Source organism: Tupaia chinensis, unplaced genomic scaffold (assembly GCF_000334495.1).
Source record: "Tupaia chinensis unplaced genomic scaffold, TupChi_1.0 Scaffold145592_1, whole genome shotgun sequence".
In the NCBI taxonomy this organism is placed as follows: Eukaryota; Metazoa; Chordata; class Mammalia; order Scandentia; family Tupaiidae; genus Tupaia; species Tupaia belangeri.
In genome coordinates, this window is record NW_006205449.1 from 1,333,534 (window position 1) to 1,356,242 (window position 22,709).

At 41.7% G+C, this 22,709-nt stretch overlaps 1 protein-coding gene across 2 annotated transcripts in view; it reads right to left on the reverse strand.

Moving 5' to 3' along the window:
* The window catches only part of ZNF407 (zinc finger protein 407), a 553,482-nt gene that overhangs the window by 210,435 nt on the left and 320,338 nt on the right, over positions 1-22,709 (reverse strand). For both annotated transcript variants that reach the window (XM_006168115.3, XM_027768125.1), the window contains exons 5-6: positions 4,266-4,432; positions 520-603 (exon numbers count right to left, since the gene is read on the reverse strand). In XM_006168115.3, coding sequence (XP_006168177.1) covers positions 520-603; positions 4,266-4,432 — 251 coding nt within the window. The remainder of the gene's footprint in view (positions 1-519; positions 604-4,265; positions 4,433-22,709) is intronic.

A 22,709-nucleotide genomic window follows, 5' to 3' on the forward strand; every position in this document is an offset into this window, starting at 1 on the left:
CCTCAGGGGGGGGGTGGGGTGGGGGAGTAGGTGGTAGGTGGGCAGTGGGCAAGCATGTAGGTACCTCAGAGGGGGTGTGGGGTGGGGGAGTATGTGGTAGGTGGGCAGTGGGCAAGCATGTAGGTAGCTAAAATGGGGGAGTAGGTACCAAGTGGATAGAGAGAATACCTGAGAGGGAAACAGGTTGGCATGGGCCCCCCTCTCCTCATGCCTGAGACCTGAGAAAACAGTCTAATATATTGGGGCGCTGGGAACCAAATTACTTTTTTTCTCTCCTACTCAACATGGGTTTACTGAGCATACCTGGCCCTGAAATATGCGATACATCTACTTTTCAAGAATATACGGATCATTTAAAAATCTTACATTATTCAAACAGAATTTTCTGCAGACCCTCAAATACACCAATCTTATCAAAGTAAAACAGAAAAGAAACCCATGAGGCCAGGAATCCCAACTGGGGTACTAACTCCTAGTTTTCTCTCTGAATGGCGGGCTGGGGACAGACTTGGTACTGACCTGTGTGCTGTCGGCGGTGCTTGGTGAGGGCGTGCCGGGTCCCACCGGCAAAGCCGCAGAGGTCACACAGAAACGACTTCTCGCCTGTTGCAACAATAAACAGATGAGGGACTGTGGAGGTCACAGATCATTAAAACATATCTATCAAGGCTTTCAGGGTTACTAATTCCTCCAATCAAATGTTTCCATGTAAATATGTCAAATGGGAATGAAATTACCACTGCGGTTTATTGACTGTGATAAAATCTGAAAAGCACCACTGAACATAATTACATACTTGTCAGACCCATAAAAATTAGCTTTATTATCAATGGAATGGTTTTGTACAACTTCATTTCTGGTAGATGTCTTCCAGATGGGGCTGCTTTATGCACTTGAACAGTTTTTATGCATATCCTGATTTTTTACAATTCCCATACATCTGGCCTTTCTGAGCTGAGTAAAGATTGCTTGGAATAGTTAATATACAGTATATATAATTCTGCTCAAATAAAACACACTGAGTTTTCTAACAACTTAAAGCTACTGAATTGGTTTTACCTGATCCTATCAGGATCTTCTTTAAGCACTTTCTACCTAATAACATAAATTAAATGGTGTCCATGCAGACACTGAAGATCCCAAGTAACAAGATCTACATTACTCAGACCAATAGTAATTCAATGCTGTTTATGTTTCTCAAACTTCCATGGCATAAGAAACAAGTCTAGGGATTACTAAAGAAATTGACAAAAACTCCTCTATTACTCATCTTCAATGATATCCCTGGACTGGAAACCTCTGCAACAATTAGGGACAGACTTGGCAGACTTAGTATTTGTTAAAAGTGTGCAAATGCTCATTTTTTAAGCATTTTTACACAAGCTAACATTTGCCCTCCAGTTTATAAATCCAATATATCTTTGCACTGTAGCACATTCAGGCAGTAAGTGCTCGCCAGCTAGGCAGCTTCATCCCCTAAGACTCACAAAAAAAGGGCAAAATGGAATAAAAATGCTAACCTTGGAGAGATTCAGTGAAATTAAAAAATACTTTCCAGAAATAAAATAAATCATTCGTATCTACCTTTATCTTCTTTATTCATGTATACATTTAATGCAACAAGTCTTTCATGCTTTTGTCAGAGTCAACATGCTTTGTTCCAAAACATTTTGGTGCATCGTATCAGAAACTGAGCTTGCAGCTTTTTGGAAATCAAAACTGCTTTATAAAAATTAGAATCAATAGTAACTACAGGAAGGGAGAATAGCATCGTTAATCAAAAAAGTCTCCCCTTTACTTAAGAACATGACTGGCTTTTCTAATTGAAAGGAACATGTATTAATAAAAAAGAGTTTTAACCAAATTATCTTTACTCTTATTTCCCGATGGTATGTTAAAATGTTCACTATTATCTTTTAAAAAATACAGCTGAATTCAAATATTTTTCCTGCCTGTACTTTCCTGTTTTGGGGTTAAGTTCCTTGGTATCATTATTTCAGTGTAGGAAGAATAGAGTAGATGGGCTGTGAAGAATAAAGTTTAATTATAATCACTCACTTAATTATTTAATCAATTTGAAATATAAATCTTTCTAACTGCTTGTATTATCAATTAAATAACACTAAAAGGAGACTTTTTTTAATGCCAAAAGACAATTTGCTCGTTAATATTAACACACTATCCAATGCTAGGGCGAAATTGTTCAGTACAATTTATGCATTGCCATAGTTTTGTGGGTGTAAACTGCCTGTGCATATGTGAGGACGCATGTTTGTGCCCATGGATGCCCATGCACACACCCAGGCGTGCTCACATGCACATGAATCTGTGGTGGCGCGTGGCAGGGGCAGTGCTGATGTCACACCCCCAACATCACTAATGAGCCACAACTGGTCTCATCACTCTTGGATCCAACCACAGCATTCTTCCTGTCACTTACACGCATCCTGGTGACGTGTATTTTTCTAACAAAAAAAAAAAAATTAACAAGCATAGAAATGCCAACGTGAGATTTGCATTTTATACCTGTGTAAATGTTTAAAGTTGTAATCCCTTCCCTTTTTAAAGATATATACAGACACAAAGAAAAAATTATTAATTACCCATGTGATTTGACTCTAGACACATTAGTGACCTTGATTTTTTGATGTGTAGGATTTTATTTAGAATCTTAGTCTCCAGTGTATTATATGTCATATTTACCTTGGTGGCTTGATTTGTTGATTTGTTTTTCATTCTACATTCAATTTTCACTTGCTTTTTTCTTGGCGGGGGGAGGGGAGGGTGGTTAGGGTTGAACAGTGGGCAAACAATATTTTTCAAGAAAAAAACTTTAAGGAAAAACTATATAGTATTTCACTCAACAGCATAGAGGGGGTTCAGTGAGCATGCCATATTTGCATATCAGCAGAGGTACGATGGGAGATTTCTTCTGAAACAACTTGAATTAGTTTCAGGTGTGCCATTTTGCATTCAAATGTGGAGAGACACGGAAACCAATCCTTTATTTTCTATTAGAAAACAGCCACTGTCCCCGATCTCTCATTATGGTGCAGGCTACAAGACCTAACAACAAAAATCCATATTATTGATCCAGCCAAGTCTCCACAATTATTCTTTAGAAGGAAACGCCGACGATAAATTACAGCTGCACTGGCTTTTCATCTGCTGTTCGATATAAGTGATCTCTCAGGGCAGGCTGGAGACCTTAAATCGTCAACACCCTTGTCAAGGAAGCTAAGGAGCCTGGGCTTCCCACAAACTGCTTCAGAAGAACTTTTAACCTATCATTGCTAACAATAATATGGGATTCCTGGCCACTGGAAGATACTTGGGGATGCTGATTAAAATTTACTTTTCCCCTAAAACAAACAACATTCTGAGAAGTGTACAAAGAAGAGAACCAATTAGCTCACAGAACTACAGAAACAGTAATGTGGGGAGAGGATTCAAATATAAGCGTGGGCCCCTAAACTCAGATGGCGAGAACCAAGGTGCACGCACAGAATCTATTAACAACAAGGTACTGAGGAGATGTAACTTTTAAAGGCCCAAGCTGAGAACGCTCAGTATAAGGTATTATCAGTGCTGCTTTTACTACCAATTTGTTTTTAATTCCATATAGTTCTTTAAAGATTTTGTTGTAAAATCTATGTAAATTTGTACTTTTTGATTTATTTTTCTTAAAAAATTATAGCTAAATTTTGATTAGCCTCTATGTATTATTTAACAGCCCTTGGCTCTGTTTATATTCTCTAAAGAGAAATATTAATTTGATTAAAGATTTTTTAAATGGTACATAAAACCAAGACTCAATAATGTTCAAGAATGTTACGGAACTTACCAGCAACAAAATAAAAGACTAATTCTCTTCAAAACCTTAATATCCCCAAATGATCTCCTATAAAGAGCACAGCTAAATGTTTGTGTTTAAACACACAGGAGTATGTATACACACATTAACGAGCTTCGAATCTGGACTAGCTTTATGTAAGCATGTGATCTCGAGTTGGTGTGCATGCCTGCGTGTGCCCGCGCGTGAGCGCACACACACACACACACACACACACACAGATGTCACTATAAAGTTACCCTGAGTGTCACTGACAAGCAATGAAAGGGTGCGGTATCTTCAAACATGTAACCAGCACACTCTCAGAACGGACTGCAAAGCAGAAGGTCTCCGTGACTGCGCTGGGGTGATGGGTGCGGGCGTTCCGGGCGCCAGCCTCCCTCTGCCCAGCCTCCCGGAGGCGGTGGCACACCTGTGTGTGTCCGGTAGTGGTCCTTCATCGCCGAGGCCGTGAGGAACGAGTAGTGGCACGTGGGCCAGGAGCACTTGAACGGCTTTTCTCCCGTGTGCAGTTTCATGTGGTTGTTCAGGGCCCACTTCTCCGTGAAGCTCCTGTCGCACAGGTGGCACGTGAATCTCCTGCACGAGAGAGAACACTGTCAGGACGGTGCACGCCAGCACGGGAGGCCGGCGCAGCGTGGCGCTCAGCCTCTGCGCCGAGCTGCAGGCCCGGCCTGTCACGTCTGTATAACCAGGCATTGATTTTTCTGTCGAGGCCTGGCACTTCAGCCATTTATTCTCTGCTTTGCGGTTGGGCCCAACGGGTTTGAAAAATTCTGTTACAGTCCAGTCACCCCTGAGGCAAAAGTGAGAATAGATTTCACCTGTACAGGCCTACACCACTTATCCAGGGCAGGGGCTGTCAGAGCAAAGGCTAAATGAAATGCTATCCATACTCGGCTCGCAGACAAGCCCTGCTGTCTGCCAGGATGGCGCTGGCGCGGGCCCTGCGAGCACACTCCTGAGATGTGCCCGGGCCTGCTGCGCTCATCCCAGGAGGGAAGGGCAGCCCAGGGCACGGCCAGAGTGAGGCATCCACTGGTTAGAACATGGCGCACTGGACACCGCCCCGACAAGAAGAAATTGATTACAGTTCTAGTTTTTTGTATTGTTTTGTTTATGTTTTTTAAAGGACTGTTTGAAAAAAAAAAAATGAACTGCAATTTCCTTTAAAAAAAAAAGAAAAAGAAAAAAAACCTGATGGGTCAGCAGGTGGCATGATAGTTAAGAGCGCTGGACTCCCACACTGCTGATCTTGGTTGGAGTCCCAGACCTGGCAGCTTGCTTTCTTGCTTTACCCCACTCTCTCACTCTGTCCGTCTCTGGCAAAATTTAAATAAATAAATATATCTAAATAAATAAATCTAAATAAAATAATTCTAAAAATAAAATCAAACCTGAAAATAACAAATCAATACTTAAATAAAATATTTCAGTAGCACTGTGCACTGCTTAAAATTTTTAACACCTTTAATAATAAAAGGAATATGAACCATAAACAAAACCTTCAGTACTTCCTCTGGTTGATGTCTGTCCCTTTTTCCTTGAATTCATGAAATTATTTCTCAAATATTTTTGTTTCAACAGAACTGAGTTGAATGCCATACCTATGACTAATATAATAGTGTCCAACTAATTCATTAAGAATAATGAGCAGTCAAATAAAAGCAAATTAAGACTCCATAATCAAAATTAAAATATTCTAGTAAGTTGATAAGCACTACTGCCACAAAAAAACAGACATGGGTGAACTACTAAGAATAAGTTTGTCCTTTTAGCAAATTAATTCCATTAATAACGTGAAGTCACAGGACCAGCCTGGCGGTTATGGTGGCTGGATTCTATTGGGTCGAGGGGAAGGTCACGACACATTGTGACATAGAAAAATACATCACGACTTTCCCAACGGCCTAATACACGGCCTGCTAAAACATGGCCACCTTGCAGTCCAAGGCCTGGACCTGGTGGCTTGAAAAACACACCAGGCGCGTGGGCGTGTGTGCTCAAAATCCTGAGGGAGAACGGCAAACAAGAGTGTGGTGTGGCCACCTCCCAGGGAACGCTTCTGGTCTGAAAACCTCGCTCTCTCTCTCTCTCTCTCTCTCCTTGGTAAGGGTATGTACCCTATAGCAAATTTAGAGAAAGAATATACAATTATAATGTTTTAAAATGTGATATAGATAGGGAGATACAGAAATACTGCATACTTTACCATAAAGGCTTTAACAAAGATTTAACAAATTTCCTTAGCCTGTAAGGAAATACAACACATTTTAAGCTCCAAATAATTAACTTTCTTATTCTGAGACAAAAGTGGATTTTAACAAGTTAATCATTTAGAGTTACAAAAATTCCTATGAACTGAATTATAAAACTTTTTATGAAAACCCATCTTTCTTTTATTATATATAGTTATATTTTTATAAATGTAACAAAAGTAAAAACTGCTATTTCAGAAATGTCACATAGCTTAAGTGCTTCATTATTATTAAAAGTGCTGACTTATTTATCTACTTAATGTACATAAAGAGACACTGTATTTACACCCATTAACAAAGGCTGACTTTGAAATTACTAGATAATGCGATCATTGCGTACTGGTACTAGAGAATGACAAATATAACTAAATACTTGGAAATGCACTGTAAAAATATCATGTCCGTATATCTCCTTGACGGGTCTTCATGCATTTAACATTTCAAAACCATGACAGGAATCTTATTTCCAAGATAAATTCCCCTATCTACTTATTTCTTCATGTATTTATTGTGGATCTAACCTTCCCCTACAAGAAATAAATAAGGAGGTAAGGAGATGCTATCTTTTAACAAATAGTTTCCCCAGACTGTATTACAACTTTATGAATGACAAAATAAATCCCTCTTTTTAAATCTACCATGATGTACATTTAACAAAATTACATCTAGGAAACCTCAATGTATGTACTCTATTATTCATACATAATAAAAATGTTAAACTAAAGCTCAATGCCTGTCGTGAAATGACAAAAGCCAGATAGCAAAGAACTAAGACCACCACTTGACTTTCAGAAACCTCACGAGTCTTCCAATTTGCCTTATGAAAATGAGTAAGTTCACGCACTGGCACTTTACAAAGAACTGGAAATATTACCACAGTAAACACACCTAAAAAATAAGACCTCGCTAGCAAAAGGGTGATTCTTGGAGCCACGCACATCCTGCGTCTCAGCTGCTCTGGACTATTTGCCTTCACCCAACAAGTCAGCAAGGCCATCCCCCGAGGGGACATGGCTACCTTGGGACCTTCAAGAAGTCCATCATGAGGAGTCTTTAGAGCAGAAATTGAGCTAAAACATGCGGCTCTCTTTTGCCATGTGGACCCCAAATTAAGGGCATCTGCACGTGCTCTGGATAAACGTTAGAAACACTTGTGCTCTCCCTACACCAAAGTTACCATTCTAGATAGTAGAGAGAAATAAAAGGGGAGAAATTGTTGGATTTGGCTTCCAAGAAAATTATAAGCTACTAAGAGAGAAAAAGACCATCCAGAAAAATAAAACTCAATTCCAGAAAGAAAGGCAAAACGCCATCATGATTTAAAATGAGGGCAATTAACAGGGCAGGGCAGATGAGAGGCTTCTCTGCGGTGGCATTTAAATTAGACATTGACAGAGAGGTGAAAGACACACAGAGGCAGAATCGCCCAGTCCTGCCCTGCGCCAGGTTTTGATGCAGCAAGAAGACCCGCACCAGAGGCCAGCACCGCCCTCCAACCGCTCAGACTCCCAAACACGTGGATCTAGTCACCGGGAGGCAGCAGACTGGGTGGTGAAGAGAGAAACAGGCGTCCTTGAAACTTACGGATGCGGGAAAGAAAGAGTATTCTGACTGTCCTGTTTTAGGAGATCATATATTAACATTTCACTGCTGGACAGGATAGAACATAAGAAAATTATTGAGAACGGGACTCCCATAGCAGCCAAGTGTGGGGGTAAAGAGGAAGATACTGATGACACTGTGGACTTGACTGCAGGGAGGCAGAAGTCGGAGGAGGGAGAGAAGGTGATGTGGCTGAGACGGGGACAACAATGATGTGATGGTGAGTCACATGACCCTGACGGTCCAGATCACTGAAAGGGATTCACAGTCAGAGGAAGAAGAATCTGTTGAGAACTCCAAGCAACTGCACACCGCAATGAAGTGGATGATCCCTCAAACAAAAGGGATGCAACAAAAACTATGAAACAATGTTTGTTCAATCTGGTGGTTCAAAACTCCCAAACAGTCTCTGTGGAAACAGTAAGCCCACTGCGGCCACGCACGGTGCGGGACAGCATTCAGTGCAACACTTTATATTGGGATTTTTAAAGGCTGCTTTAGACCGTCACGGTTTCCTTCACATGCCTTGGGTCCTGCTTTTATGGGCGTGAGCATATCTACGTTTACAAGGAGTGAGAGTCATAAAAAATTGGACACGATACTAAACTTCCTTCGATACTAGCATCATCGACCCCCTCGCTTCACCTGTTTAGCCCCTCTAAGTGTTGTTAGTGGTGGTTTTTTGTTAGTGTTGTCGTTCCGTCGTATTTCTCTCTTCTGAGAACGCACCGACACCGTTATCCGCTCAGGACACACATCAGGGGCACACAGCTCTCCCCTCCTGAAACGAGGCGACAGGACACCAGGACGCAGCGCCTGCTGGCTGGGAGCTGCGCGGTTGTACGTCTGGAATGTGATGAGCCCGAGTAGTCCTTACACCATTTGGGTTACGCTGCATGTTTGACTTTTGATAACATTTGGCCAATTTTAACAAAACTTCTTGTTCTGATCATTCAGTCCTGTCTATTTAGAAATATGTAAAAGGAGTCTGACCAAGTTCATTTTCTCCCTAAGGTCTAAATAAAGAGAAAGTGGTTTCCCAATTACAAAGAAGGCAGTACAGACTGAAATGCAGAGCTAGCGGGAAGGGTTTCAGTGACAGGAGCACAGAGCTGGGACTCGCAGAGCTGCAGCAGCTCACCCCAGGGTCTGCGGCCCAGCAGCAGAGACCTGAGCCTGCTACGCGGCTGGGTGAGACGCTCTGTGTGTCGCTGTCTTTACCTGATGGTCTCACAGGAGGAACTGCTTCACTGAATTTATAATAAAAAGATGTCGGTATTGTAAAAATTCACTCATGAGAGAGTGTGATGGTAGATTAGCTGAAGGGTCGACAATAAAGCAGACTACAATCTGAAAGGTAATTAACAAGCACACGAATGTGATGGTATTTGGTTCACCCTTATCCTCAAAGCCCGGAAAAATGCCAGGAACCCAGCGGTGTTCCAGAAATAATTTTAGACCAACTGGATGAACTCAACTGGTGATGAAACACTCTGTTCCTTCCCTTACCTGCACAGCTCAGGATCAGAAAGTGAGGGCACATGCGACAGTGCTGGGGCACACGCGGGCTGCCTGCATCTTGCCCCTTTGGGCTTTCCGCGTTCAGCACGTCTACCATGTTACATGCTGTGGTGTACTTCAGCCACAGAGAGAAGGGCAGAGCTGTGTCTCCCACCGAGATTTATGTACACAGATGACAACAGCTATGTTTCACATATTTGTTTCTGATCCTTTCGGGTTTCTGAACATTTTTAATTAATTTGTAAAATTTTAAACAATTACAAATTGATTTTTAAAATGACCAGCGACAAATAGGCCCCAAAGGTTCAGGACCAAGTACTCAGCACAAGGCCTTCCTGGGTGGATGAGCCCAGCTTTAAGTCAGCTAGCTGCTTCAGACTTCGTAACGTTCACAGTGAAGTGCAAGATGCCAGTGCCTGCAGACTTGGAGTGAAAAACCACAGTGCGTTACCTTCTTTTCTGTCTCCACCAGCTAGTTCTATGGATAGGAAGAGATCTTACAGGTTTCAAAAGGCAAAAATGTCACAAGGAAAAGGAATCAAAATGATATCAGACTTCTCCCCAGCAGCATGGAGAATTAAAGACCAACGAAGATACAATTTTGAGGGAGACATTGAAAATGCAGATTATTATACACACCACGAGTACTTCCTGTCAAGAGGTATCTTCATTATAAAATTCCTGGGACAGAGATGTCTATTACTCTAAATCTCTGTGGAATAAAGCCGCTTTGTTATGTGGATAACAGTGACACAGACACCAAGGAAGAGTTAATCTCGTAGTGTACATTTTTTAGACTCCTAAACTAAATGAGGTTTCTTAAATTACATTGTAAACAGCTTTTTTCAATGGATATAATTACAAGAAGTATCATCACTCATAGCCATCTATGTGCGCTGACGGAGAAACTGAAGACCAGCAGGGAGCTGTGCTAGAACGATATGGTCACAGCATCATGCCGACAGGTATGCCGGCCCTAGAGAAAGCCTCTGTTAGAGCATTTGTCTGTTTCAAATGTCTAGATGGCAGCAAACTGTGTCAAAATACTAGACTTTTATTCAAGTGACATATATAACCTTGTCTTTCCACACTACTGGAGTAAGTGTTCTAAAGTGAGATCTGTAGCCATCGTTTATAAATTTCATATTTTATACCCACACACATACACATACATGTGTATACACCATATATCACATATACACACGTGTATATATGTACATATACGTGTCTGTGTACACGTGTGCATATGTGTATATACACTTATGTATACGTGTGTGTGCATATCTGTGTGTGTGTGTGTATGTATAAATTTTACTGATTCTTTCTTTTTTTTTTTTTGGAGAGGTTTTCGCTATAAGGTGCATGCACGTGCCAGACAGACAGAGAGAGACATAGAGACAGAAAGCGAGAAATCACCCCCCAGGGGGGATAGTCATGCCACAATCCCTTCTCCTCCTTTCTCCTCTCGGGATCTTGGGCACGCACGCACACGCGCCCGGCATGAGTTCTAAGCCACCGGGTCCGGGACACGAACCGCAGTCAACTACGTGGGAGTCCAGCGACATAGCAATTACGCTAACTGCTGGTTCCCCTGATGATTTCTTGAGGGAGAAAGAGAATCCTTCTGCCACAATGTGCGACCCTCTCAGCCCACCCAGACTATGGGCACATGGACTTGACTACCACAATAAAGGAGGTATCAGGGCCTCTTCCATGTGGGTCTGACGGCACTATGGCTGTGCCACCACCTGGCACCTCAAATTACAGTTTTAGATGAAATTTGAATACTCTGAAATCCTAATACATAGTTACTCATTCTATTTATTAAAACAATGAAAACTCAGCACAATTTTACACACACACACACACACACACACACACACACACACACATGTTATGATAAAAGTGCTGTATTATTTTTATATTAAATAAAAAGTAATATATTGCTATGGTAAATAGTAACTGGTTTCACTAGTATGCTTTATGTTGTTTATTATCTCTACGATTCAGGGTAAGTTAATACGAGCTCCTTAGCAATGCTGTTCACAGCTGTGCTGTTCCTACCTGTCAACACAGTCTGGTCTAGGTACTGAAAACCTTGTACACACGTATAGTTTTGTAACACAAAAAAGTCCCCCAGTTAAAATTTAAACCACCTTAAATCTCCATCAGGTGGGAAGTAGACAAATAATCACTGCAATCACAAGATGGGCTACCGTAATGCAGTGAAAAGGAATATACTAGGCGTAGGTTTGAATGGAGTAAAAACTGCAACCGCTCTGAAAAACAAGTTTAAGTATCGGGGCCAGCAGGCGGGATGGTGGTGAAGGTGCTGGACTCCCACACGGCTGACTGCAGCTCAAGTTCCAGACCTAGTGGCTTTCACGCTCTCTCTGGTGAGGACACGTGCCCTATAGCAAATTAAGAAAATAATAATAAATTAATTAAATAAACTTTAAAAAAAAAACAAGTTTGGCACCAAAGATCACTTAGATAACATCTTCAACAAAATATATTAAATATATAATCTTAAATATTACAGTTGACATACAAAAACAGGCATGATATCATAATTGGAGGTCACTGTGTACCTCTGAGGACAGAAACGGGACAGTGGCGTTACAGGATTGACTACAAAATGTTGTAACACTTTGGTGTTTTTACGAAATAAGGAATTTGAAATAAATACAGTCATATATTAACAGCTTCCAAAGTGATTCTTTGTTTTTGAAATTTTATAATTCAAAAATCAGTATTTCAATTAAGAAATCAAACTAAATCTCTGATCTTCTCTACATGACACTTTGAAGCAGTCTCATCAAAGTACTAAAATATTCAAACACCTATCTACAAAAAAGTACAGCCATGTGCAGAATCTGGTGTGCTGTGAATGAAATTTTATTAAGCGTACTTTACATCTGATCAAAATTAAAAACTAATGCAGTCTGGTATCAGGAGTTGGCATAATGGTTATATCATTGGACTCCCAAATGGTCGATAGTGGTTCGAGTCCCAGACCCAACGGCAGTTCAAGCCCCAGACCCGACAGCTTGAAATTCATGCCAGGCACATGTGCATGCATGCCCAAAATCCCAAGAAGAGAACGGAGGAGAGGGAACTGTGGTATAGCCATTCCTCCAGGTGGAGGAGGATTTCTCACTTTCTATCTCTGTGTATTTCTCCAGCAAGCACGTCCACCTTATAGCAAAAAAATCTCTCTTTAAAAAAAAAAAAGAGGGAACCAGCAGTTAGCGTAATGGCTATGTCGCTGGACTCCCACGTAGTCGACCACGGTTCGTGTCCCGGACCTGGTGGCTTAAAACTCACGCCGGGCGCGTGTGTGTGCGTGCCCAAGATCCCAAGAGGAGAATGGAGGAGAAGGGATTGCGGCGTGACCATCCCCCCTGGGAGGTGATTTCTCGCTTTCTGTCTCTATGTCTCTCTCTGTCTGTCTGGCGAGCGCACGCGCCCTACAGTGAAAATCTCTCCCCCCCCAAAAAAAAAAAAGAAAAAGAAACTTATACAGCCAGTATCTTTAAAAACTGTGACCTATAAAGTGTTGAATGATTCAGAACTATTACTGTAAAGTTAACCTGAATGTTTGAAGCCACCTGCCGCCCCACACAGACCAGCCCTCCAGCCCTCTCCCTGGGCACACTCATGCTGCTCAGAGGACACTTCATACGAGGAGTCATCTTGCCATGCCAAAAAAAAGGGCATAAAACAAGAACACACACACACCTAATTACAGGAACTGCTCATCTTTTTGAATAAACAGAATATAGAACTGTGAAAACAAAGCAAGGTTTCAATCATTCCTAGAGAATTACCTGATGTAGTAATGAACATTCAAACAGTTTCCAGGCTACTCAAACACCATCAATGCGCAGGCAGTCTCTTTAGAATAAAAGCCTTCTTTTTAAATGATAATTTAATAATTATGTAATAATATACTAATAGAGTGAATAAAAATGATGTGGTCTTTGCCTAATATAGTTCTGCAGAGCTACAAATATAACTGAAAAATAATCAGCTTCTTGAACAAAGATGCACATAAAAACGCACATAAAGACAACCACTAAGGAGAAACGCCAGTGCTCAATTAATTCACGTGAGCATCTTATGCTTAGAAAGTACCCTGAAGGACAACAAAGCAAAATGAAGAATTCAAGAAATTCTGCCACGATAACACATTCAATATCTGTAAGCACCATAATTCTGAGATGCTTACAGTGTTTCTGGCCCAGAAAACATCTGAATAAAAACATAAATACTGCTTTTAGACTGAAAGTACTCCTTTATGTGAAGCAGGCACAAAAGCCACATTAAATATCCCAATATTATTCCACAGTAATCTTGTTCATCTTATTTCTATGAAGTTCCAAATTACTACATAATTCTTTTTTTTAATTTTTTCTTTAATTTTTGCCATAGGAAACGTGCTCACTGGGATAAGACACAGAGAGAGGGAAAGTGAGAAATCACCCTCCGGGGGCTGGCCATGCCAGGATCCCTTCTCCTCTATCTTTCCCTGGGACTCGGGGCGTGCACGTACCTGTGCCCAGTGTGACTTCCTCCTTCCCTGGGATTCGGGGCATGCACGTACCTGCGCCCAGTGTGACTTCCTCCCTCCCTGGGATTCGGGGCGTGCACGTACCTGCGCCCAGTGTGACTTCCTCCCTCCCTGGGATTCGGGGCGTGCACGTACCTGCGCCCAGTGTGACTTCCTCCCTCCCTGGGATTCGGGGCGTGCACGTACCTGCGCCCAGTGTGACTTCCTCCCTCCCTGGGATTCGGGGCGTGCACGTACCTGCGCCCAGTGTGACTTCCTCCCTCCCTGGGATTCGGGGCGTGCACATACGTGAGCCCAGTGTGACTTTCAGCTGCTGGGCCCAGGATTCTAACCACAGAGTTGGCTATGTGGAATCCAGCACTCTAACCTCCGCACCACTTGCTGGCCCATAAATTACTATATAATTCTTAAATATAACATGCAACTTTATTTTTTATTAATTATTTTATTTAACTTTATTTTGCTTACTTAATTATGTATTTTAATTTGACCAGAGAAGGCCAGAGTGAGAGAAAGGCAGACAGGGAGAGGGAGAGGGGGAGAGAGAGAGAAAAAGTGAGAGAAAGAGAAAGTTTAAAAATTTTTGAAAAGCTTTTTTTAAAGAATTATTTATTGTAATTTTATTCATTCATTTTAATTTGACCAGAGAGAGAGAAAGTGAGGAAGCAAGCCACCAGCTCCAGAACTCAAACCATAGTCACCCACGTAGCAGTGTCTAGTGCCTTAACCACGAAGCCACCTGCTGGTCCCCCTAATATGCAACTTTAAGTTACACGGAAAATAAATATTTTTCACTATTTTCACAAAATTGAAAAATCAAAAACATAACCTGACATTTAAATAACAATAAATACAGCGAGACTCTCAGGGTTTTCAACATCTCCTTCCAAATATTTTGAATGTCTGTGTCACGCGCACACAAACAAAGAGTAAACAGAAATCTTTGCCTCAATGAATAAAGTTACACCGTGAACCAATGATGTTTCATGGTGATACAGCTCTCTGGAGTACACAAACCAGGCTAGAGTTGGAGTGTTCCTATATCTTATGAGATTAAAAACACGAGCATTATTCGCAGAAAAGGCACAGAAAGACCTAGGATTAGAGACTTTTGGTTTTCCGGCCTGGCTTCCAGACGCAGGCTGGAAAACCTCCCAGGAGAGTTTGCACACAGTTCATCAGGGAGCTGCTACTTCAGCCAAGAGCCCTGAGTGCATTTTTGCCCTGAACAGGTGATAATTAGCCTAATTAACAGGCTAGATCCTTGTTAACTAGTTGGAGAAGAGATTTAAGCTCACTCAAGCCAAAGCCTCATGCAGGATCTAAAAGCTGTGAAGTACATTTCTCTGGCCCATTCAACTCCATTCAAGGGTTGAAAAGCTTCTGTCAAAATAACTTCCAGGAAAAAAAAATAAAATAAAATAACTTCCAGGAGGAACATCAAGCGTAACTCCAGCATACCTTAGTGTAAGAACCGAGAGAAGGGAACATTCTAAACAAAACACTGACAGACTGCAGATGCTCAGCTGTTGAAGATTTCAGTGTGTCTTTCCAAGTTGCATTTCTATGAGTTTTGGGAGGATTTGTTGGGTTTTGTTTTTTTTTGTTTTGTTTTTTTTTTTTTTTTGGTCAAGACAACTGACCTACCCAAAACTATCCCAGTACATGTAGCTGGACTCCCCATATTGCCCCACACACCGCGAGTCCAACCTCTGCTAACACAACAGCATCTCAGAGCCAGGGTTAGGAAGCACTCTCTGAAGGACCAAATGGTACATATTTTCAATTTTGGGGACCATAAGATGTTTGACTGAAAATTTCAGCTCTGTTGATGTAACACCAAAGCAGACACAGACGACATGAAAAACAAATGAGTGTGGTTGTGTCCTAATAAAACCTTATTTACAGGGACCAGCAGCTGGCGTAATGGCTATGTCACTGGATTCCCACATAGGTGACCATGGTTTGAGTCCAAGACCTGGTGGCTTAAACTCACACCGGGCACATGTGCGTGCATGCCCAAGATCCCAAGAGAAGAATGGAGGAGAATGGATTGCAGCATGGCCATCCTCCCTGGGGGGTGATTTCTCACTTTCTGTCTCTCTTTCTCTCTCTGTCTTTCTGGTGAGTGCATGTGCCCTATAGCAAAAAACTCTCCGAAGATATAATTAAATAAAAAAAAACCCTTTATTTACAAAAGCAGGTGGTAGGCCATATCTGTCCTGCAGGCTGTACTTTGCTGAATCCCAGCTTTCAGGGCCACATCGTCCCACCAGAGGGCTCCCCAAAGGCACTGATTTAAAGAGGCTAAAAGAACCCAAACAGAACAGGCCTGGCAAACAAAGATCCACTAAGCTCCTTTTTGGGATTTAAGAGTTGGTTTACTCTTCAAAAAGTTCCTGTTTCTTGCAAGGCTTTAAAATGCCAACATGAGAACAGGTGGGAGGAATTATACTGCAATGGAGGCCCACTCCAGTCACGGGCTGGCCTGTTCTTTTCAAAACGACCCACTTTCAACTGCATGGCAGGGCTGTGGGGCTGTGAAAGTTGAAAGCATTTTAACTAACCATAGAAGTGCAGTCCTGGAGAACAAGACATACATTAAATTGCCACCATTATCTAGTCTGGACTAAATGAAAGTTCAATGTTTCAGGTTAGGTAAAACACTACACTTATGTAATGAAGGTTAAAATAGAAGTTACAAATAATGGACTAATATTATTGTTTGAAGAACAGATAAAGAAAATTTCCTTGGTATCACTGTTCTTACTGATACACATAATTTGAGCTAAAATGGCAAAACACATTTTAATTTCTATTTACACCTTCATCCCAAATGCCTTTACTAACTTTCAACCTCTAACAGTCTTCAAATTATTATAGCTCAGCTACTTCTAAATGTATTAATTTTAAAAAGCGTGTATGGAGACTTCGGTGTGGTGAGCACCGTCCATGCTCTGTCAATGAAATGTGACATAAATGAAAGCCCTTCAGTTCTTCAGGAAGGAGACTCCATTTCAGTGGCCAGCATTAACATTGGAGGAATAATCAGGACACAAAGCCAGCACTCCACGTGGACTTTCTCAGAGATTTCAAAGATGTTCAGAAAACGTGTCAGCGAAAGCAGATTGAAATAGCGAGAGCTGGAGAAGCTTCATGGAGAAGATGGGTTTCAGGAAGTCTAAAGGGACAGAACCAACTCCCATGATGGAGCAGCAGCACCATGCACTGAGGCGACCAGCTGGGGGGAGGCGGCGTACCACGGCCCCAGCAGGGACCAGCACAGGGTTTGCCCCACCAGGTGGGGACGCAGCTGCAATTTTGAAAACTCAGAGTGAGGCAGTGTGACAGTCTAACAAGGGCGTGTGTTTTGTTTTCACACTACAGGAGACACCACCAATCTCTTCAGGACTTTTCCTTGTTCCGGGGCTTTCCTTCACAAGTACTTCCTCGTAACTCCCTAAGAAGCTAACTGCAGCTTCATTCTTCACATTGCTCCCTTGGGCAAACCAGACACAGGACACGCACATAAAACCCGCAAATACGTGCATGTCAACAAAGACACTGACTGTAAGAGCGCTCTCATGTGAGATTTATATAATCATTTTTACCATGTGGTCAGCTACTGCACAGGTGGATTTCAAAAAGTTCATGGAAAATGAAATTAAAGTATGAATCCATTTGGCTGCAAGAAAAATGTGAAATCCATGCATAGTCTTTGCACAATATACATTTGCCTTGAACTTATTGAAGACCCTTCATCTAATACTATCACATAAAACCTTTACTATGATTTTGAGAAATTCTGTACAAATCGTATTGCTTTACCTGAGTAGGACCATAACTTTCTGAATTAGGACAAGTTTTATGCATAGCTTCTATTAATATACCAGATCATTTTAAAACATTTAAAATTAAAAGAAAAAGTTACAAGAGTTAGTTTTGTTTATTTTACTTTGTATTTCTCCTCTCTGTAAGTCTGTTTTCAGTCTTACTGGAAAATCCATCTTAGTTATACTTGTTAAGTCATGATGATACTATCTCTGGGCACCTGAAGACAGTATTATCTTGAAATTTAGTAGAACACTTTCCACTGATATGCAAATGAGACCACCAGAGATGCTCAGAGCTCTGGAACAGTATTTTCAAAGCCAGTGCATGTATAGAGAACTTGAAGAGCCGCAGTCTCTCCTATGAAGTTGGGGAGACTAGACTAGTTGTTTTCTACTCAGCCCTATGGACACCTGACCCTAACTATTATTTCTGACCCTGTGGCATGCAAGGAACTGAGCAATATTGTTTATATGAAATGATCATCTTTATAGAAAAATAGGAATAATTTATTCTATGTGAATGCATGATTCTATAATGTATGTTTGTACTATTAAAATTTTTATATAATAGTATTAATGAAGCATTTTCTTGACATTCTTGTACACATCTGGCCTTGGGCAGCCTTTTTGAGTCTCAGGAGGATCATGTAATTTTTATTCCTGCTCTATATTTACATCAATATTTCTACAAATTGTGAGCACAAGACACCTCTTCATTCTGTAACACAGTCTGCATCACTGGAGTTCCATGAATAGTAAATCAAGAGAATGATCTATTTCACAACTATTTAAAACACCACCAAAATAAAAGCCACAGTTTCCTACTAGCAATTCTTGTCAGGCCCAACTCTCCAAAAATCTATCAGATATTTAATACTCATAGTCTCACAAACAAACCTAATAAGCCAAAGACAGCATGACTTATCATAGTAGTATTTGGATTACACCCAAAACATAGGCAATTTGTTGCTTCTGTAGCCCTGTTAGAAACAGAAACTGACAGCAATATAATTAATTGCCTGGTCTTCATACAGTCATCTTCATCATTTCCCTAAAATCCGACTACATACAGCACTCTAATACATAACAGGTTAAAAAACACTGAATAAAATATTATTCCAACCACACAAGTTTAACTTCACTTTCAACACATGTACTAAAAAATTCCATATATTTTTTTCTCTTAAAAAATATTTCAATACTGGAACCTGTTCCCTAGGACCAAGCCCCTTAGGCATTGTCAAATATGGCATGTTTACAATCCAGCCTGTAGGTCCTGTGTATTGAACATGAATACGGAATTTCTAGAAATATGAATATATTTGCCAAATTTAGAAAGGACCATCCTATCTGGTGGTGCCTGTACAATTTGCTAAAACAAGGAAAGGCAGCTTTTCCAAACTTAGGCATTTCATTGTCTTGGGCTTTGTCATCATCTCGCCCTTCGAAAATGTCAGGATGATCTAAAGAACCATTTGAACTCAAGGTAAGATTAGCTGGAAGGGCCGAGATGTATTGCCCAGTAATGGCCGAGTTCACTACAAAATTGACCCTTTCTGGGACCTCAGTCCGAGGAGCAACAATCACAATACACTTCTAGAGTAAGGACCACGGGATGTGCCCACCAGAGCACCACCAGGACACGAGTGTAGCTCAGAAGGACAGCCCAGCATCAAAGTGGGAGAGAGACAACACAGCTTGATTCAGATCATGTCACAGTGTTCCGACATAAAGATAAAGCGGAGTGTCTTGTTGTACAGATTTGATTTGTTCCTTTTTAATTCATAATCTCAAGGGAAAACAAAAACATCGGATTAACTTTAAAAACAACTTGTTAGGGTTTTAAAGTTATTGTGAGCCAATTGGTGGTAGATAGTTAATACAGTACTAGCAGGGCTTGTCACTCTTTCTGGCACAAGGCCCTACTGTAATGTGTATAAACTAACCTGCAAAGAAACAGAAGTCAAACCAGAGATTGCTAGATAGTCTAGGTCTGTCTGATGGAGCAAAACTATCTTCCGGAGGCAAAGCAATTACATATTCATTTGGCTTCCTTTCAACATAAAAAGTATTATTAACTTCAAAACGTAGATGTGTAGGGACCAGCAGTTAGCGTAATGACTATGTCACTGGACTCCCACGTAGTTGACCATGGTTCAAGTCCTAGACCTGGCGGCTTAAATTCACGCCGGGCGCGTGTGCGTGCGTGCCCAAGATCCCGAGAGGAGAATGGAGGAGAAGGGATTGCAGTGTGACCATCCCCCCTGGGGGGTGATTTCTCGCTTTCTGTCTCTCTGTCTCTCTCTGTCTTTCTGGCGAGCGCACGCGCCCTGTAGCGAAAACCTCTCCAAAAAAAAAAAGAAAAACATAGATGTGTACAGCTATGATGTCTCTTCACAAAACAGAGGTGCAGATTCCACCACTTCTAGCATAGTATAGATTATTTTGAAAAGATAAATTCAGATAGGCATCTATAAAATTGCATGTAGATCACTTATACTAATTGTTCAAATCCTCAGCACCTCAAATAAAAGACCATGTGGAATAAAATTATCATTTATTATATACCTCTCAGCATTCAAAATATAAACTAAAATTCTCTCTCAAATAATTAAGTGTAGAAGTAAATCTACCTGGATGTAGGTAATAAAATGCATTTACACATGGCATAAGTATAGTGTTAGGGAAGTTGAGATGCAGAATTAACAGAAGCTATCACAATGAGGCTAACAACAGAAAACAATTTTTTAAATTATGAGGTAGGAAATATAAATGCAAGTCATACAGCTTGCTAGTTTATAATTTATGACAAAAAGAAGACAAAACCACCTCTTTATCCTGCCACTATCTTTTTATTAAAGATTTTCAAACTGAGGGTTGGCCCCAAAGTCTAGTGGCTAAGGGAACTGGATCTCACATGACTGCCCACAGTTTGAATCCTGGTCCTTCCTGGCAACATGAAAAATGCTGGATATGTGTACATGCATGCCCCGAATCCTGACAGGATGGAGAATGGGAGAAGAGAATCAGGCTACCCACACCCCACCATGGGGAGTGGGGGTGCTTTCTCTCTCTCCTTCTCTCCCCCTCTGGCCAATGCACCCTTGGACAATGAAAAAAAAAAAAAAAGAAAAAGAACAATATTTTTCAGACTGACATGAATTACAATCCAATGAATTGTTTTAAATAAGGGAGTAGCACTCGGGCCTGAGCAGAGACAGCGGTGGAGATTACTGAATGCTGGTCAGGCTTCTGGCCAGCTGCCTTGCAGAGTCCCAGGTGAGCACAGCATTCGAGCAAAGGTGCACCAAAAAAGGAGGCTGCAGCAGGGGACTCGAGGATTTGCAGAAGGCTGTGGACCTCGCACATCCTACCCTCCTGCCATAAAGATGACAGGTAATGGGACCAGCAGTTCGTGTAATGGCTGTGTCACTGGACTCCATGTAGTCAACCGCGGTTCCAGTCCCGGACCTGGTGGCTTAAACTCACACAGGCACGTGTGCGTGTGAGCCCAAGATCCCAAGAGGAGAATGGAGGAGAAGGGATTGCTGTGTGGCCATCACCCCTAGGGAGTGATTTCTCGCTTGCCGTCTCTGTCTCTCTCTTTCTGGCGAGCACACACACCCTATAGCTAAAAACCTTTCCCCCAAAAAAAGACAGGTAATCACAGACACTACTCACTGCAATTGAAAAATCTTCTGTTGGCAATCACAGTTTTAGAAGATATTGCTCAAGGTACTCAGTAACAAAAGGATGTTATCACCTGCTGGAGACCAGGCCAGCTCTCATTTCCTGTCTTTGTTTTTTATTTCATTTTAATTTTCTACATACACACCTCCCCATCTTACTGTGAGCTCACTTGGCATTCACAAGTTGTCCCTACGCCGTCTTACACACTTCGACTTTTGATCTATTTTCTACTTTTATATACAAACATTCCCTAAGAGATTCTGAACAAATTCAAGGACACTTACATTGACGTTCAATCTTCTGATATCTTCCAGAGTGTCTACATACTACAGTGAAGGCAAGAACATAACAGACCTTAAGCAAGGGTTGTAACATGTGATAATTTTATATAACTAAATTGTATCAGAGGCTCAAAATATGATGAGACGTGTCCTGATAGATGACATACCAAGTAACATATTCAAAGCTGAAAACCGAAGTCCTCAGGCAAGGCCGGGCCGCAGGCGTGAGCCACGCACGTCCCGCAGGCCCACGTCGCCAGCCTCTTCGCTCTCCACGTGCCAGTCAGGCTGGAGTAGCTGGTGTCCGACGCCCCTCCCAACGACACAGCCCTACAACCTGAACCCCACCCACTTCGCTGAGCCAGTCGCAGAGGCAAGTAAGCGTAAGTCCCAGAGGAGGGAGACCCGCTGCTGAAGGCTGTCTCTCCAGCTGGGAAAGAAAGGTTCACGGGAAAAGAATAAGTAAAGACATCTAGCTGGACTCAAGCAACTGCCACGAAGGATGGGAAGTCCTTTCTCAGTCACGGCATCAGTGCCCCTCGTCGCACGCCTGGCGTCTGCACAATGTCCAAACGCTACTTGATTATCCCCTGGAGCTGACAGATCCGATTCCATGAGATGGCGACTAGAAAAATCGTTTTATTCTTTATTCGTCTAATACAGTAAAACAAAAAGAAGAAACAGCCCAACGTTGTACTGGCAGAGGTGATGCCGCGTATCATAGAGGCAAAGTCCAGGCATGGGGTGCTAGAAAGAGCAGCCACAGAACACAGGAGGCCCTCAGCAGCCAGCACCCCACGCTTGGGCTGTGCAGCCTCACAGGTATGGCATGCACAATTGCCAAGCGGAAACCTCACAAATGTGGAGGAAGTAGGACAAAGATCAAAACACAGTCATTACTTTAGACGAAATAAGTTCTTGGACCTTCATTCACTTCAGTCTGAAAAGTCTTGGATAAAGAGAGTAGCAGTGTAAGAAGTTGAGTGTTTTGTTTGCATTTCATCCTAAAGTCTAAGCTAGCAACTAGATGAGTAAGAGAACATAAGGTGAAACATTTCACTGAAATTTACATGACGGTATTCACAACATCTCCCAAAA